The following is an 18,720-nucleotide window of genomic DNA, read 5'->3' as shown; positions in this document are numbered from 1 at the left end:
ATGCGCATGAGTGCATTGCTGGTGGGAGCTCTAAATTACTAGGGCTTGGAGTTACAGGGGGTAGTAAGCCGCCTACAGTGAGTGCTGGGAACTGAACCCTGGTCCTTTGCAAGAGCAGTATGCATTCCTTTTTTTTGTTTTTGTTTTTGAAGACAGGGTTTCTCTGTGTAGCCTTGGCTGTCCTGGACTCGTTTTGTAGAGCAGGCTGGCCTCGAACTCACAGAGATCCGCCTGCCTCTGCCTCCCGAGTGTTGGGATTAAAGGCGTGCGCCACCACCGCCCGGCTGCAGTATGCACTCTTAACGCTACTTCAGCCCTCGGGCAGCACACACGAAAGGTTCACCTATACTGTAGTATGTACAGGGCTTCTTCACTTCTTATAGCTGAACGTAAGTAGATTTTTTTTTGTAACCATGTACATAGGTACTTAAGAATGCAATTCCACTTGAAGAATAAAAAGAAGGCATTAATTTAAACCCAGGCGGCGGTGGTGGTGCACGCCTTTCATCCCAGCACTCAGGAGGCAGAGGCAGGTGGATCGCTCTGAGTTCAAGGCCAGCCTGGTCTACAAAACGAGTCCAGGACAGTCAAGACTAACACAGAGAAACCCTGTCCCGACCCCCCCCCCCCAACACCCCCTCTCAAAAAAAAAAAAAAAAAAAAAAAGAAGGAAGGAACTTTGGACCAGTTACTGATATGGCTAGATAGACAACATGCGCAGATACGGAAAGGTATTAACGCAAGCAAGGGGATCATGTCCTCAGAACATAGCTACATGGGGTGGGGGTTGGGGTTGGGGTTGGGGGCGGCAAAAACTACGGGTAAAGCCTAGAGAGCGTAGATCTGAGTGGTAGGCACTGTTTTTAAACTGCAAGCTCTGGAATGAGATCAGCAGTGGCGCTCTTACTGAGTTACAGCTTGCCCTAGATATCTCTACCAAGCGACCTTTTCTTTGAATGTGCTTCGGAGTGAAAAAGGAAACAGCGAAAGCACAGCGACCCTAAATGAAACTGAATGGAGTTAGCTGTGGTGGAAGTCGTGGATGCGTGTGGCAGAGAAAAAGCGAGAACTGCATTTATCGCCGAGTGGAGGAAGCTGACTTCGCGCTCCGTGGGCGTCTTTGATAGCTTTTCCGGCCCACCCCGGCCTCCGTAGCGGAGCCGAGTTCAGCCCCTGGGCGCGGACCCTCCCTAACCATGGCGGGCGAGCTGGAGGGCTGCAAGTCCCTGAGCGGGCTGCTGAGCGGCCTGGCGCAGAGCGCTTTCCACGGACACGCGGGTATCACCGAGGAGCTGCTACACAGCCAACTCTATCCGGAAGTGCCCCCGGAGGAGTTCCGCCCCTTCCTGGCGAAGATGAGGGGGATACTTAAGGTACGGTTGTTCCGCCCAGCGCCTCCTGCCTTTCTTGCAGCCCCAGACCCGCCCCCAGCCTCGGGCGCCTCCCCAGCTGGGGAGCTGCTGCGCCCTTTGCTTTAGGGACACACACCTGTGAAAAATCTTGGTTTTTTTCCCCCCTTAAGTCTTCTGTGTGTCGGTAGTATAGGAAAGCTTCGAGTTTTCTCCGTCCTGGACTTTTGTAAGATGATGGTTGCAGCCTGGGGGGGGGGGGGCGGTGCACGCCCCTCATCTCCGCACTGGGGAGGCAGAGGCTCGCAGAGGGCTGTGTGAGTTCGAGGCCAGGCTGTTCTACATAGCAGGTTCCGGTACAACCAAGCCAGCCAGAGCAACTGGTGAGACCCTTGTTTAAAGAGAAAACGAAGAGTGTGCTTGCCAGCTTGCCTGGGGTGTAGAAGAGCGTTAGAAAGAGGTGGTTGGAAGCCGGGCGTGGTGGCGCACGCCTTTCATCCCAGCACTCGGGAGGCAGAGGCAGGTGGATCGCTGTGAGTTCGAGGCCAACCTGGTCTACAAAGTGAGTTCAGGACAGCCAAGGCTACACAGAGAAACCCTGTCTCGAAAAACCAAAAAAAAAAAAAAAAAAAAAAAAAAAAAAAAAAATAGAGGTGGCTGGTGAGATAAAAGATTGATTACCCGGAGTAAACACCATTAAAGCAGTGGTTTAATGTGGTTAAGAGTGTGTTTACCAAATGGGACTGTGTCATGAAAACTACGAGAGGGAAACATAACAGGTGATATTAACTAAAACAATTTTATTTTCCCTTTATGTATATAACTATGGTGCTGCCTGCATGTAAGTGCACTGCATACTTGCCTAGTGCTTGAAACGGTTATAGGCCATCTTGTGGGTGGCCCAGAACCCAGGTCCTCTGCAAGAGCATTTAAGTGCTTTTAATCTCTGAGGCATCTCTCCATGCCCCACCCCCCACTGTCCTCCCAATCCCCCTTTTCACATAGGAAGTCTTGTAGCCCAGACTGGCCTTGAACTCAGTGTATTGCTGAGTTCCTGATCCTTCCACTTCCCAAGTGATAGAACTACAAGCATCTACCACCACACCGTATTATGTGGACTCTGTGTGTGTGTATGATGCGTATGAAGGCTAAGGGTCTACCCTGGTGCCTTGCACTGTCACTCTCTGCCTGTCTTTCCAGACAGGGGCTCTCACTGAACCTGAACTGGCTAGACCAGCCAGGAACTCCAGAGATCTGCTCGTATTTGCTCTGCTGGTGCTTGGGTTACAAGAACAGAGGGCCGTGCCCAGCCTTTTCATGGGTCAGAGAATCAGAACCAGGGCTTGATTGAGCTATCTGCCAAGCTGGTTCCTGTGATTTTTTTTTTTTAGTAAGATGTTACTATTAAACTATATTCAAAGTATTATTTATGTAAGCACTATACAAGGTTTTGCTTTCACAGAGACTTTATTTTTATTTGCTGAGCACTGGTGTTTTGCCTGCATGTGTGTCTGTGTGAAGGTGTTGGAATTCCTGGAGCTGAAATTACAGTTAGTGGCGAGCTACCACAAGGGTGCTGGGGATTGAACCCGGGTCTGGAAGAGCAGCCAGTGCTCTTAACCACTGAGTCATCTCTCCAGCCCCTTTACAGCCTTTAAAATATGACGTGCGTTTTATATTTAAAGCATTTAGTTCCAAGTAGCCACATGTCAGATGGTTAAAGTGGTCATATGTGGCTGATGGCCACTATAATAATTGTGATTTAGACCAGAATTAACCATAGGACTGCATCTAGAGCCAAAGTGTAAAAAAAAAAAAAAGAAAAACTGTAAAAATAATGTATACATGGTGAGCCCAGCGTGGTGGTGCAGGCCTTTAATCCCAGCACTGGGAGACAGAGGCAAGAGGATCTCTGTGAGTTTCAGGAATTCCAGGCCAGCCTGGTCTACAAAGTGAGTTCAGTACAGCAAGGACTACAAGAGAAACCGTGTTCAAAAAACAAAAAACCAAACCAAACCAAACAAACAAAAAAAAACCCATTCTGAAGAGTAGAGCATTGGGCTGAGATGGCTCAGTTGGCAGAGTGCTTGCCATGCGTGTGTGAAGGCCTGCGATCCAATCCCTTGGAGCCCACATAAAGAGCCTGGGGCCTGTAATCCCAACCTTGGGGAATCAGAGACAGAAGATTCTGGAACTTGCTGGCTAGCCATTCTAACCCACGTTTGTTCACTCCAGGGTCAGTGGAGACTCACTGAGAAAGGGGAGGAAGCCAGGCGTGGTGGCGCACACCTTCAAACCCAGCACTCGGGAGGCAGAGGCAGGCGGATCTCTGTGAGTTCAAGACCAGCCTGGTCTACAAAGTGAGTTCCAGGACAGCCAGGGCTACACAGAGAAACCCTGTTTTGTAGTGTCCCCTCGCCCCCCTGCCCAAAAGTGGAGGGAGCTGGCGTGGTGGTCTCCTGTGGGTGGCCTTATTTGTAGGTCCCACAGGCATCATCTCACAAGGAGGGTCTCCCATGTTGGGCACTTGCGAGGAGGACCTGGGGGCGAGTGGGATCTTGGCCCCTTCAGAAGGAACAGAGAATGGAGCTGGAGGTCTCTTTCCTTGTTGACATGCAGCCACTGTTTCGTCAGGCAGGCTCTGGGCATGCTCTTCCATCCATTTCTGGAAGTCATCTTTCATGTTCCTTTTGTTTCCACTGTCTTCCTCACAGACCTTAGGAGTCCCCGGTAAGATATGTGTTGTGGTAGTAACAATAAAGCTACTGCTGCCCTGCCCTTGCCAGGCCCCCCTCCCTTTTTTAGACAGGGTCTCACTGTGTAGACCAGGCTGGCCTTGAACTTACAGAGCTCTGCTTGTTTCTGCCTCCTGCGTGCTGGGATTAAAGGCGTGTGCACCATGGCCCCCAGCTTCCGGCAGGCTTCTTGAAGATGCTATTTTGCTGCTTTTGAACAAAGTGATTATTTTAGACTTCGCTAAGGGCAGGTTTATGGGGTAGCAGAGGTGGGGTAGGAAAAAAGAGCCTGAGTTCGAATCCCTAAAACCCACATAAAAACTGGATGAGTCTGGGCCGGAGAGATGGCTCAGCAGTTAAGAGCACTTCTTCTTGCAGAGGATCTGGGTTTGGCTCGAAGCACCCGATGGTGGCTCACAACTATCCGTCACCCCAACTGCAGGGAATCCAGCAACCTCTTCTGGCATCCTTGGGCACCAGGTACACAAGACATACATGCAGGCATAATACGCATACACAGAAATTCTTTTTTAAAAAGTCTTAAAACAAGCCGGGTATACATGCCTTTAATCCCAGTATGGGAGGCAGAGGCAGGTGGATTGCTGTGAGTTCGAGGCCAGTCTTGTCTACAAAGCAAGTCTAGGATAGCTAAAGCTACACAGAGAAATCCTGACTCAAAACAAACAAACAAACAAAAAAGTCTTAAAAACAAAACAAACAAAAACAACTGTCATGTAGTGTGTCTGCAATTTGCACACACTCCTATGAGGAGATAAGAGGTGGAAACAGGAAAATTCCAGAAGCTCAGGGCCAGCTACAAACACCTGAGATTGTCCTCTGGCTTCTGTATACACTGTGATATACTCAGTCCTGCAGTCACACACATGCACATATGTCATACACATACATGAATGTGTGCATGCACACATACATCACACATCCATACAAGAAATGTTGAACAGTACAATTTGACCACGCTATGACAGTATATAGTAAGGAGTGCTTGCGCATCAGGCAGGAAGTGAAACATTTACTCCTTTAATCCTGCTGGCATTCCTGGTTTTTTAAAAAAATATTTTTATTTAATTTATGTGCATTGGTGTGAGGGTGTCAGATCTTGGAGTTACAGACAGTTGTGAGCTGCCATGTAGGTGCTGGGAATTGAACCCGGGACCTTTGGAAGAGCAGACAGTGCTCTTAACCACTGAGCCATCTCTCCAGCCCGGCATTCCTGTTTTGAAGCAGGCTATACACTTACCTGTAGATGGTAGTAGACTTCACGTCTTTTACCTAGATAGTCATGTTCTGCATAGAGGAGGACAGAGGACAGCCTGAGGAGGAGCTGTGCAACTCCTGCAGAGTACAGCGGGCACTCATTAACAGTCTCCTTTGTTGTTGTGCCGAGGATCACACCCAGGATCCTGTGTTTGCTAGGTAAGCTTGTAATGCTGAGCTGAATCTAAGCCGGAGCCCAGGGGACAGGTTCCTTACTGCCTGGCAGTGTGACGTGCACCCTGTTTCAGGTTCCTAACTTGCACATCGTTTCCAAATGTTATGTACTGTTTTCCTGACCTTTGTACTGGATACTCCTTTCTATGTGGAATGGAGTCCTTCCCTTTCCTTGTTTGGGACATTAGCACACTAGGTTTACCAGTTAAACACAAAAGCATAAACATTTCATCTGCTTTTGGATATCTGAAGCAGCCTGTTCATACACACACACACACACACACACACACACACACACACACGCATGCTCGTGTGCTATGGTGCACATGTGCAGGTCAGAATTATAGGAGTCAGTTTTCTGCTCCACCCTGTAGGTTGTAAATTCACCCATCTTCAGGCTTGGCAGCGCTCACCTTTACCCAGGGAACTGTCTTGCTGCCCTATCACGCTAGCTTTGGTTTCTGGGTAGTGTTCAAGGAGTTGTGAAAGTAATAAAGGAGGCATGGTATGTGTGGCTAGCACTCTCAACCCTGAGCCATCTCTCCAGCCTCTGTTGATTTTTTTTTTTTTTGAAACAGGGTGTCAGTATGTGCTTGGAACTCATTATATAGATCAAACTGGCCTCAAACTTACACAGATCCTGGGCTTAAAGGTGCGCACCACCTGTCACAGCACGCTGTCTAATTTTTGTATAATTCTTTCAGCTCGCATTTATAATTTGGTATGAAGAATTAAGAATACTACCAGAGCTTTTATACTGTACTTACTAGCTTGTTCATTTGTAAAAGAGGCAGAACTTTATTATTTTCCCTATCCTTAGTACTTATTTCTGGCATGTGATAGGCACTCAGTAAAGCTCTTTTTTTGGGGGCGGGTTTCGAGACAGGGTCTCTCTGTGTAACCTTGGCTGTCCTGGACTCGCTTTGTAGACCAGGCTGGCCTTGAACTCACAGCGATCCGCCTGCCTCTGCCTCCCAAGTGCTGGGATTAAAGGCGTGCGCCACCACTCCCGGGCTTCAGTAAATATTTAAGAACATTTGAGTGAGTGGGTAGTGCCTAAATGTGCCCGTCGCATTGGGAAGGTAAGCGTAACTGGGCACAGTGGCACATGCCTGTCGTCCTAGGTATCAGGAAGCTGAGGCAGGAGAATCTTTTGAGCTTAGGAGTCTAGAACTAGCTTGGGCATGTGCAGTGGAATTCCTGTGCGGAGAGAACAGGAAATACGGTACTCCAAGTCAGGAATGGGGTGTGGCAGAGGGCGCCTCTGCCGGTGCTCCATGCTGCTGCTCCTGCATTCCCACTGTTCCTACTGTCTTTACCGCTGTGCTGATATCACCGGGGTCACTAAACCCACAGCCATGGCCCTGGCAGGCCAGTTCTGCGCCTCATCACATTCCCCATCCTGCTTGCACTGAGAGATAAAGCTTTGATGCTTTAGTTGCCACGGTAACATCTCGGTCATTTGCTTCTTTTTAGCAGCTGTTGGCAGTATAACCATGGATGTGACAGGTATTAATTGGTTTTAAGAGCCTGAAGTGTTTCACATTTGAACATTTACATAAAGATAACCTCACCTCAAACATCTACTCTTAAATTTACAATGTTAATATCTGAAAATAACATGTATAAATTAAGTTGGTTACTTGGTAGCTAGCTAAAATTTTCACTAACTTGTTCTCAAGATTTATGAAATCTATGATTAAAAAACAGTTATGAGCTGGAAAGATGGCTTAGCGGTTAGGACACTCTCTCCTATGTATGCTTGTAGATACAGACACACATGCACACATGCACAGGCACACACCTTAAAAAAATTATCAATAGGTTGGGCTGGTGGTACTTTTTTGTTTTTTTGTTTTGGTTTTGGTTTTTCTGAGACAGGGTTTCTCTGTTTAGCCTTGGCTGTCCTGGACTTGCTTTGTAGACCAGGCTGGCCTTGAACTCACAACGACCCATCTGCTTCTGCCTCCCCAATGCTGGGATTAAAGGCGTGCACCACCATGCCTGGCTGGTACATTCTTTTTTTTTTTTTTTTTTTTAAGATTTATTTATTTATTATGAATACAGATCTTGTTATAGATGGTTGTGAGCCAACATGTGGTTGCTGGGAATTGAACTCATGACCTTTGGAAGAGCAGTCAGTGCTCTTAACCTCTGAGCCATCTCTCCAGCCCTGGTACATTCTTTTTAACCTTAGCAGCTGACAGGCAGATCTCTGTGAGTTCAAGGCCAGACTAGTCTACATAGCAAGTTCTAGGCCAGCCAGGGCTATATAGTGAGAACCTGTCTATAAAACAAGGGCCATTAGTGTTTTTTGAACTCTGTACTGTGTTCTTTCTTAGTAAAACATAGATATAATTTATATTTGGAAATGTTCAGATTCAAGATATAAAAATGACGTGACTATATTAGTAAGTATAATAAAACATCACAGTTTAAGGTAGGTTTAGTTATCACATTGAAACTCAACATAATGAAAGCTAGTTTAAACAGTATGGAAAATAACACCAATAACACAATGCCAAGAATTATAACAGTACAAGACAACAAAATACTGGCTACCTGCCTCTGTCTTTGTTAAAGCCACCGGCTTTTGTAGCTTGTTTGGGAATTAGATTGAGTCGCCATGCCTTTCCTTTGTCACCAGTTTCCTTTTGAGTCTCTCGGGGTATCTGAAGGACACTGCGTTAAGGTTTTTATTCTGTAGTGGTATTTGGTTATTGCCAAGCCCGGTCTCAGAGCCTTGGACCCAAGTGATGCTCCCTCGGCCTGGCTCAGGTCCTGTGGCCCTGGCTCTGTGCGCCCGGACTGCCGCCATCTTCCCTTCCTCGCCTTGAACTGTGCCTCTCGTGACCCTTTGCTCCCTGTTTGTGAGATTTCTTCCACCTGTGCGGACTCCTCCTCTCAGCCTCCCTGTTCCTTTTGGAGGAGTGGTAGGGACCAGGGCGGCAGCTTCTTGGCTTGCCGTAGTGCTCTTCGTGGTGGTCCCTCCTGTCCCTCCTGTCTGAGGTTTTAGCCGAGGAGCCAGTCCAAGGCGGAGGGAGGTGGATGTCTCTGTTAGCGTCTCTAAATTCATTGTCGGGGTCTCTGAACACATGAAGGAAGTTGCAGTGCTTTCCTTTCGGACACTTCTGCGTTTCGAATAAGCCACAAATTGCAAGTTTCCACCGGGTCACTGGGCAGAGCTCACACTGGAGCTGCCGGCCTGCGTACCATCTTCCGTTAAAGAGCGAGAGGGCCGCTTGGCACTCCTCTTCCGACTGGTACTGCACATACACATTGCCCCGCAGGTGAGGCTCCAGGTTGCAGCTCACCTTAAACTGGACCACTTTGCCCACGCTCTTGAACTCGGGCAGCACATCGAGATAGAAATCCAGGAACTGCTGGTAGGTCTCCTCCTCGCTGTACTCCAGGTTTGCGTCGGAGTCATAATCATCTCTCCTGCACTGTTCCATTCCGAAGGTGGTGAACATGCTTTTCACGAGAAGGGTGCGACTTGATGTCGGGAAGTTGTGTCTCCGTGAGCATCTGTTACCGAACCTGCAGGCTCCCGTTTTAATGTAGAACGGGCAAGTGGCTCGGTACTTCTCCAGTCTTAAATCCTCGGGTGGTTCTGGGTTTTGCCACGAGCCATCATCATTCTCAGCCTGGTCCAGCATCTTGTGCAGCGCCTGCTCTCTTTCCCTCTTCTCCTGTAGCTTTTGCGCCTCCTCGTCTCTCCTTTTTTTCTGTTCCTCTTCCCATTCACACTTTATCTGTCTCTCCTGCTCTTCCTTCTGTTTTCTAGCGGCCTCCTCCTTTTCCTTCTTTATTCTGAATTCTTCCTGTGCCTTCTCCTCCCTCAGCAGCCACTCCTCATGTAATTTTTGCCGCTCCATCTCCATTAACGTCTCTGTAAGTTCATTACTAGAAACGTCGTTGTCGTCCTCCTCCGGTGGGGCTTCGAGGTCTCTCATCCGAGCCATATTCTGGCGCCGTTTCTTGCGTTTCTCTTTCCTCAGGGCGGCCCTGTATTTCTTGTGGCTGAGTTTCTTGGGAGACACCGGCTCCTGGGTCGCCATCTCCCTGCAGAGCACGAGCCCCTTCCTAGGTATCGCGATATCTTCTCTTTCTCGCAATGTGGATTGAAAATCTCGCCCACTACCAAATTCTCCTGTTTAATGGTAAACAACAATTACAAGCGGGCACCATGCATCTTAGCTGGGTTTCTTTCCCCACCAGCCTAGAAAAGTTGAACCAGCTAAGTCACGATGGTGGCGGCCAACGCAGGGCGCCAACCAGCAGTCGTGCGTGCGCATTCGCGAAGTCAAAGGGAGGGGGGCGCACCGCTCCCGCCCCCGGACCGAGACAGGGTTTCTCTGTCTTAGACTCACTTTGTAGACCAGCCTGGCCTCGAACTCGTAGCGATCCTCCTGCCTCTGCCTTCCCGATGCTGAGGCTAAAGGCCAGTTTTTGCGTTGGAACAAACTTGTCTGGCAGGTCTGCGCTGTTACCCGTTTATCCGCGGTTTTCCGGGTTATCGGCAGTAGGGACAGGCTAGCGCATTGCCTGAGCCAATTTAGCCGCGTTTTCCCGGGCTATCGGCAGTAAGGACAGGCTAGCGCATTGCCTGAGCCAATTTACCCGCGTTTTTCTGGGTTACCGGCAGTAGGGGCAGGCTTGCGTGTTGCCTGAGTCATCTTATCCGCGGCTTTCGGTTATCTGCAGTAGACAGGCTTGCGCATTGCTTGAGCTTTGTCGCCCCCCAGTGGTGAGAACACAAGCTGGTGCCACGGAGCCTCCCGGGCTCTTGCATGTGGGTGCCGGGGATAGAACATGCTAATGCTTGTTCGGCAGAGGCTTTACAAGCAAAGCCATCTTTTGGGCCCTAGCTCGTCCCACTTGTGAAAAGTCTTAAATGTGTTTTTTGTTTTTTTTTAGAGGCAGGGTCTCTCTGTTTATCCTTGACTGTCCTGGACTCACTTTGTAGACCAGCCTGGCCTCGAACTCGCAGCGATCCTCCTGCCTCTGCCTTCCTGATGCTGAGGCTAAAGGCCAGTTTTTGCGTTGGAACAAACTTGTCTGGCAGGTCTGCGCTGTTACCCGTTTATCCGCGGTTTTCTGGGTTATCGGCAGTAGGGACAGGCTAGCGCATTGCCTGAGCCAATTTAGCCGCGTTTTCCCGGGCTATCGGCAGTAAGGACAGGCTAGCGCATTGCCTGAGCCAATTTACCCGCGTTTTTCTGGGTTACCGGCAGTAGGGGCAGGCTTGCGTGTTGCCTGAGTCATTTTATCCGCGGCTTTCGGTTATCTGCAATAGACAGGCTTGCGCATTGCCTGAGCTTTGTCGCCCCCCAGTGGTGAGAACACAAGCTGGTGCCACGGAGCCTCCCGGGCTCTTGCATGTGGGTGCCGGGGATAGAACATGCTAATGCTTGTTCGGCAGAGGCTTTACAAGCAAAGCCATCTTTTGGGTCCCAGCTCATCCCGCTTGTGAAAAATCTGAAATGTGTTTTTTGTTTTTTTTAGAGGCAGGGTCTCTCTGTTTATCCTTGACTGTCCTGGACTCACTTTGTAGACCAGGCTGACCTTGAACTCACAGTGATATGCCTGCCTCTGCCTCCCGAGTGCTGGGATTAAAGGCGTGCGCCACCACCGCCGGGGGGCATCACTCTTTGATGCAGGGTGGCCCTGGGCTCGCAGGGTGGCCCTGGGCTCACTGGGTAGCTCAGGCAGGATTTGAATTTTCAGTGACTCTCTATCATGTGTCTCTTGAGAGTTGGCATGACACAACGTCTTGAACTGTGGCCCCCAAAAATGGGCTGATAAATACAAGAGGGCATTCTTTTCGGTTTTATCTATAAGCTGTAATTTTATTTTTCGACTGTAGGTGGCAGTAGAATATTGGTTTGCTAACATGGTGCAGGAATCCACAAACATGTTTAAATTCTTTTTCTGGAATGTTCTAGTTGAAAAAATGCTTTTGCTGGCTATTTTAATAATAATTTTTTGTACAACAAGAAATCTAAACATTTGGCTTGGCATTTTGAAATGAAAAAAATATTTTTTAAATAATTTGTTTCAGTGAGACTGGAGAGGTGGTTAACTCTTTTTTTTTTTTTTTAATTTGAGCTTTTGTTGTTGTTGTTAACTCTTAATTCAGTGGTTAGAAGCTCTTGTTTCAAGGTCATGTTTGGCTTCATAGTAAGTTCAAAGGCATCCTGTGATACATGAAACTCGGAGTTTCAAAGAACACTATCAGGAGCCAGGCATGGTGGCACTTGCCTGTAATCCCAGCACTTGGGAGGCAGAGGCGGGTGGATCTCTGTGAGTTCGAGGCCAGCCTAGACCAGTCAAGGACAGCAAAGGCTGCACAGAGAAACCCTGTCTCAAGCGAAAACAAAACAAAACAAAAACAAACACCAGGACCAGCAAGATGGCAAAGCAAGAAAGGTATTTGCTACAAAGCTTGCTGACCTGAGGCCTGAGCTAATCCATAGAACCTCCACCCGCACAGACATTTAAACATGAATAAAAAAGTTTAAGGCAGTCTGAGGTACATAGTGAGAGCTCCTAGTGTTACTTTTAGGAAATGAGGGCTGCCAGACCTTCATCTTCTGGGACAAACACAAATTTCTACAGCCCTGGTGATGGGCCGTAGAAATTACAGTACCAAAATCCTGCCAGCACTTAGCTCTCTGCTGGCACAGAATCAGTAATTAAAAACACAGGGTGAGCTAGGTATGGTGGTGCACGCCTTTAATCCCAGCACTCAGGAGGTAGAGGCAGGTGGATCGCTGTGAGTTCGAGGCCAGCCTGGTCTACAAAGTGAGTCTAGGACAGCCAGAGCTGTCACACAGAGAAACCCTGTCTTGAAAAACCAAAAACCAAACCAAACCAAATCACCAGCAACAACAAAATACCCCCAAAAAACAAAAACAAAAACCAACCGAACAAAAAATACAGGGGCACAGCTTCTAAATGTAAGGAAGGTCACCCCAACAGTAGACCAGGCTGGCATCGAACTCCAAGACCTGCCTCTGCCTCCTGAGTTCTGGGGCCAAAGGTGTGCACCACTCACTACATCTGACACTGGGTCCTTACACTTCTAAAACATCCGCGTTTTGTAGCAAGGTCTGGGTAGGCCTGGCAGTTATCCTGTACTAATTTACTGTAAAATCTGGAAAGAAACCCCTGACCCAGGTGTGAAGGTTCAGGGAAGGTATCCTATGTAAAGTAAGATTTACATCTGTTTTGCTTTAGTAAGACAGAGTTTTATACAGCCCAGGCTGGCCTTGAACTCCCAACCCTCCCGCCTCAATGTCTCGGGTGCTGGGATGATAGGATTTGGGATTCTATACCAAGCTAAAATAAGATCTGTGTAAAGGCATGGACTAAGTGGCATCAGCACCGTGTGGGGACGAAGGAAGAGGAGCAAGGCTTTTCTAGGCAGAGGCTCATAGGCTCCGTATAGAGCAGCTAGTTCCATCCAGAGACAAAAAGCCTTCAGTACAGGAAGGAAGAGGAGTGAGCAGGCGACGGAGACAGTGTGGAGCGCGCGGAGAAGCAGAAAAGACGAGGCCTCCATCTTACAGACCTTGTACACCATACTGAAGAATTAGAACCTAAATCTGCAAGTCCAAAAAGACCTGACAGGGCTCCACGCCCTCCCCTCTCTTATTCCCTCCTAGGGATTTGAACCCAGGCCTCACAGTGCTAAGCCTGTGCTCGGCCACAGAGCCGCACTCTTGGCTCTTTTTGGTTTCTTTCCTTTTGAGACGGGGTCTTAGATATCCCTTGCTGGTCGTGAGATCACTAATGTGGCTGAAGGGGAACCCGAGCTTCCGAACCTTCTGCCTCTGCCTCTGAGGACTGTGGTCACAGGCAGGCACTGTCACCACCCCACCCTGCCTTAACCTGGGGCTGAGTCTTGGTTTTTTTTTTTTTTTTTTTTTTTGAGACAGGGTTTCTCTGTGTAGCCTTGACTGTCCTGCACTCTGTAGAGCAGGCTGGCCTTGAACTCACATCGATCCGTCTGCCTCTGCCTCCCAAATGCTGGGATTAAAGGTGTGCGCCACCATACCCGGCTGGGGCTGAGTCTTGAATCCAGGCTTATGTGCATGTTAGGCAAACACCACACTTGTGAAACATTTCTTTATTAGTAGTATATAGTAATTGTGCAAAGTTATGAGTGTTTGACAGATCATTAATGCTCATTACCTTAGTTACGGTTACTATTGCTGTGAGAAACACCGAGACTAAAACCAACGCAGGGAGGAAGGGTTTCTTTCAACTCACTTTATGGTCCACATTGCAGGGGACTCAGGGCAGGGAGTCAGGGCAGGAAGTGACAAAGAAGCCAGTAAGGAATGCTCATTACTAGTTTTCCTTATTGCTGGCTTAGATGCTTTTTAATACGTCCCAGGACAGCCTAGGAGTGGCCCTAGCAGTGGGCGGGGCCCATCAATCATCATTCAAGGCGTGCGCCACCACGCCCGGCACACAGGGGCATTTTTTAAATTGAGGTTCCCTTTCTCGAAATGCCCCTAGCTTGTGTCAAGTTGGCATAAAACTAGCCAGTAAAATACATATGTAACTTATTAGCCATTCATTCGAACAGTACTCTGGTTTGTTTCTAGTTTGGGGTTAGTATAAGAAAAACTACCAAAAATATTTACGTATAAGCTACATGTTGTTGTGAGTCCTCATTTCTGTGGACTAAATGTCACAAGAGTACAATTGCTGAGTCATCTGGTAATTATAATTTTTGTTTCTAAATGAATTGTCAAGCTGCCCTGTGTGGATGTACCATTCTCCATCCCCACCAGCAGTGTGTGAGGGATTCAGTTTCTTGCCAGCATTTAGTCTTGTCATTGTCCTTTAATTTTGGCTATTTTATAGGTAAGCAGTGATAGCCCATAGTAGTTTTAATACACGTTTCTCTAATAGCTAATGATGGAAAACATTTTTCATGTATTATTTACCATTTATATATGTTCTTGTAGTGAAATCTCTCTTATGTCTTTTGTTCGTTTTCTAATAGGACTATATGTATTTTTTATAATTATAAAGTTGGGTTGGAGTGATGGCTCAGCAGTTAGGAGCAGCGTTCCAGAGAACTCAAGTTGGAGCCCTAGCGTTCCCACCCCGAGATGTACAAACTAGCTGTAATGGTAGCTCCAGGCAATGTGCTGCCCTCTTCTGGCATCTGGTGGGTACAGCATGCATGTGGTGCAGAGACACATGCCAACAAAACACAAAATACAGTTGAAAATTTATCTATCTATCTATCTATCCATAAATTATGTGTGCATGATGTACGTGCATGTCACAGCATGCCTGTAGAGGTCAGAAAGCAGCTTTGTGGAGTTTGTTCTCTCTTTTGTGTGGTTTCTGGGGATGAAACTCAGGTGATCAGGCGTGTGCCAAAAGTACCCTTACCCACTGAACCATCTTGCCTGCCCCTCCTGAATTTGGAAAGCTTTAGCTTTTTTTTTTTTTTTTTGGTTTTTCGAGACAGGGTTTCTCTGTGTAGCCTTGGCTGTCCTGGACTCACTTTGTAGACCAGGCTGGCCTCGAACTCACAGCAATCCGCCTGCCTCTGCCTCCTGAGTGCTGGGATTAAAGGCGTGCGCCACCACGCCCGGTGGAAAGCTTTAGCTTTTACACGCTGGACACTAGGCCTTTGTTGTGTCTTAACAGCTCACTCATCCTTTCTTCCAGTTTTTTTTTTAAAGATGTATTTATTTATTATTTTCTTCCAGTTTTTGTATATGTGCTGCTAAAGCAAATGCGGTCCTTCCTCAGAGAAAAAGTTTATTCTGATGAGTGCAAATATATCAGTTTTTCTTTTTGAATTGTGCCTTTGTTGTCTTGTTAAAGGACACTTTGCATAGTCTTAGACCCCAAAGGTTTTCTTATCTGTGCATATATGTCTCAGAGGCACAGTTACACATTTTTATACGAGTTTGTGTTTTATTTTATTTTATTTCGTTTTGGTTTTTTGAGACAAGGTTTCTCTGTGTAGCCTTGGCTGTCCTAGACTCACTTTGTAAACTGGGCTGGCCTCGAACTCACAGCAATCCTCCTGCCTCGGCCTCCTGAGTGCTGGGATTAAAGACATGCTCCACCACTGCCCGGCCTTTGTGTTTTATTTTTAAATTTAATATATCTGTGAGATTTACAGCTTGAGGGATTCTGTACCTTTCATTCAGACATGGGTGCCTGTTAGAATTGGGAACTTATATCAGAGAACTGTGTTAGATGCTGTATATATGTAAACAGTCTCAAAGATTAGAATCTTTGGGTGGGGAAAAGAGCTTGCTGGGGAAAAGATCGTGTAAACAGATCGTTTCATTCTACTGAGGTAAGTGCAGCGAAAGGGAGAGTAAGGCATTTGGAGAGTTGAATGGGCAATTACCTTATTAGGGAGGAAGACCCCAGGGAAGACATGTTTGAACAGAGTCCTGAATGAACAGGAAGACGCTAATGAGCGGAGGCGGTGATGGAAGGACATCTCCAGCAGGCGCAGTAGCACAGAGGCACATGGGAAGAAGCTGCCTTGGGGATGCAGCTATGGGCTCGTAAACAGGTTAGTGCTGTGCGGGTTCAGTGTGGGAGGCAGAAAGCTGTCAGGTATAAGAACTGAAGGTCTGCCAGGGCCTGGCTGGGTGAGCCGCGTGGTGCTCAGTAGCTCTGAGCCCATGTCTGTGTTCATTTCAAATAATAATAATAATAATAATAATAATAATAATAATAATAATAATAGTAGTAGTAGTAGTAGTAGTAGTAGTAGTAAATAACAACAACAATAATAATAACTATTGAAGTGTATTATTATTATTATTATTATTATTATTATTATTATTATTATTATTATTATTATTATTATTATTATTATTCCTGTTATGTGTGTGAGGGTTTTGTCTGTGTGTAATGTCTGTGCAGCACTTGCGTGCCTCGTGCCCTGGGAGGCCAGAAGAAGACATTGCGTGCCCTGAGACTGGAGTCACAGACAGATGTGAGCTGCCATGTGGGTGCTAGGAATCGAACCCTTGGTCCTCTGAGCTATTTCTCCAGGCCCCTGTGTACTTTTTTTTTTTTTTCCTGAGAGAAGGTTTCTCTGTATAACCTTGGCTGACCTGAACTCTCTTTGTAGGCCAGGCTGGCCTTGAACTCAGTTTCCCTTTTGTCTTCTTTTTCTTGTGTGTGTGTGTGTGTGTGTGTGTGTGTGTGTGTGTGTGTATGTGTGTGCGTTTTGAGACAGAGTTTCTCTTGTAGTCCTGGATCTGTTTACTTTTTATACTAGACATTTTTCTAAGTCCATTCATACCCTTACAACAGATTCTTTTTGTTATTTGTCTTTTTTTTTTCCCAGAGCTGAGGACCGAACCCAGGGCCTTGTGCTTGCTAGCGCTCTACCACTGAGCTAAATCCCCAACCCCTACAACAGATTCTTATCTAGACTTGATATTTTTTTTTAAGATTTATTTATTATTATGTATACAGTATTCTGCCTGCATGTACACCTGCAGGCCAGAAGAGGGCATCAGATCACATTATAGATGGTTGTGAGCCACCATGTGGTTGCTGGGAATTGAACTCACTACCTCTGGAAGAGCAGGCGGCGCTCTTAACCACTGAGCCATCTCTCCAGCCCCAACAGATTCTTATCTAAGTATATGGTTTACATAAGAAGATGGCTCAGAGCTGGGTGTGGTGGTGCATATCTGTAATCCCAACACTCAGGAGGCAGAGGCAGGTGGATCACTGTGAGTTCCAGGCCAGCCTGGTCTACAAAAATGAGTCCAGGACAGCCAAGGCTACACAGAGAAACTCTGTCTCGAAAAACCAAAAGAAGAAGAAGAGGAGGAGGAGGAAGAGGAGGAAGAAGAAGGTCCATTTGTTTTGTATGCCTGCATGTCAGAAGAGGGCACCAGATCTCATTATAGATGGTTGGGAGCCACCATGTGGTTCCTGGAAATTGAACTCAGACCTTCCGGGAGAGCAGCCAGTGCTCTTTAACCACTGAGCCATCCCTCCAGCCCCATTTGTTTGTTTTTAAAGGGCATGCTGTCTTGGAACTCAGGGTGCAGCTGAGAATGGCGGTCCTGCTGCTGCTCACAGGAGCTATTTTTACAGGTGCGCATCCCCACAGACGTCTCAAAGTAGACCTCTCTTGGAACGATGAGGAAAATGATAACAGCGCTTCTGTGTTGTAAAGCAAGATGCTAATAGAAATATTTAATTAGCTGTAGTGCAGTGTGCACAGTAATTCTCCCTTCCTCTGGGGACTTGCCAGGGAGATCTAGCTGCCCTAGAACGCGTTGTACACACAGGCCGGATTTACTCTCGGTTATTCTCCTGCCTTCTACCTCCTGAGTGCTAGGATTGTGGCTGTGAGCCACTAGGTGAGGCGTTATGTGAGCCACCAGGCGAGGCGTTAGAATAATATTTCTGTTGGGAGTCACAGCTGGAGACTGGTAAAGAGGCAGTGAGTGTGTTGAACTGTAATGTGAAACATAACCTACCAGAAAGTTTTGATGTTCGCCACATGATTTTTGTATTAGCAGAGACGTCAAAAGCAGCGTGTCCTTAGCTGCCTGCACGTTGCCTGCCTCTGCTCTCGCTGCTCTCACTGCTGGTGTGAGTCCAGCTGACAGGATGATGGTGTGAACTATCTGAGTAGCTGTGGTTTGAATGAGAAGTGTCCTCCGCTAGACTCAGGTGTTTGAGCCCCAGTTGATGGTGCTACTGGGCAAGGTTCCTGGAGGGAGCATATTGCAGGAGGCGGACCATGAGAGCGGGTAGCTTTGCCCCACTTCCGGTTCACTCTCTCTGCCTTGTACTTACAGATGAGTCAATTGTCTTCCAGCCTCCTGGCCCTGCTGATGTCTCCCTGTCGTGACAGACCGTTTGCCCTCTACAACCATTAGCCGAAACAAACTTTTCCTTCTATAAGTTGCTTTTGCTATTGGTGTTTTATCAAAGCAACAGAAAAGTAACGGAGCTTTTCGGGGTGTGTCGTTGGAAGGCTTCTGAGCTGGCATACACAATTGAAGGACCCTAGGGACTATCAGAGAGCCGAGCTGTGAGCACCGAGCGCTCCCTGTCATCTCTGCTGCCCTTCATGGATCTCTCTGCACCCCTTCTCTGTTTTCCACGCATCTCTGCCCCTGTCTCTCCCTGCCCCCCCCCTTTTAACTTGG

The 18,720-nt window shown here is 47.4% G+C and overlaps 2 protein-coding genes across 6 annotated transcripts in view; one reads left to right on the top strand and one right to left on the bottom strand.

The window, feature by feature from the left end:
- Positions 1–1,041: 1,041 nt before the first annotated feature.
- COMMD1 (copper metabolism domain containing 1) overlaps positions 1,042–18,720 on the top strand; it is a 121,446-nt gene continuing 103,767 nt past the window's right edge. Inside the window, exon 1 of one of the 4 annotated variants that reach the window (XM_084798405.1) lies at positions 1,042–1,373. In XM_084798405.1, the coding sequence (XP_084654531.1) occupies positions 1,197–1,373 (177 nt within the window). In that variant the 5' untranslated portion in view covers positions 1,042–1,196. The remainder of the gene's footprint in view (positions 1,374–18,720) is intronic. The other 3 variants (XM_084798406.1, XM_084798407.1, XM_084798404.1) reach the window with 3 other exon arrangements.
- LOC311606946 (U2 small nuclear ribonucleoprotein auxiliary factor 35 kDa subunit-related protein 2-like) lies at positions 7,964–11,090 on the bottom strand. Of its 2 annotated transcripts, none has more exons than XM_084798391.1 (2): positions 10,496–11,090; positions 7,964–9,686 (listed from the first exon to the last, which is right to left on the bottom strand). In XM_084798391.1, exon 2 carries the CDS (start codon positions 9,592–9,594, stop codon positions 8,308–8,310), a length of 1,287 nt encoding a protein of 428 aa, XP_084654517.1. In that variant the 5' UTR covers positions 9,595–9,686; positions 10,496–11,090; the 3' UTR covers positions 7,964–8,307. The 2 variants fall into 2 exon arrangements, with proteins under 2 accessions (XP_084654517.1, XP_084654516.1); XM_084798390.1 differs by lacking the exon at positions 10,496–11,090 and adding an exon at positions 9,907–10,236.

The sequence above is a fragment of the Acomys minous genome (assembly GCF_964271855.1).
Source record: "Acomys minous genome assembly, chromosome: 10".
Taxonomy (NCBI): Eukaryota; Metazoa; Chordata; class Mammalia; order Rodentia; family Muridae; genus Acomys; species Acomys minous.
The sequence above is the reverse complement of the archived record's forward strand: the minus strand, read 5'-3'. Positions and strand labels throughout refer to the sequence as shown.

Coding starts and splice junctions, on each gene's coding strand:
- LOC311606946 (XM_084798391.1), bottom strand. CDS start 9,594: ATGGCGACCCAGGAGCCGGTGTCTCCCAAGAAACTCAGCCACAAGAAA.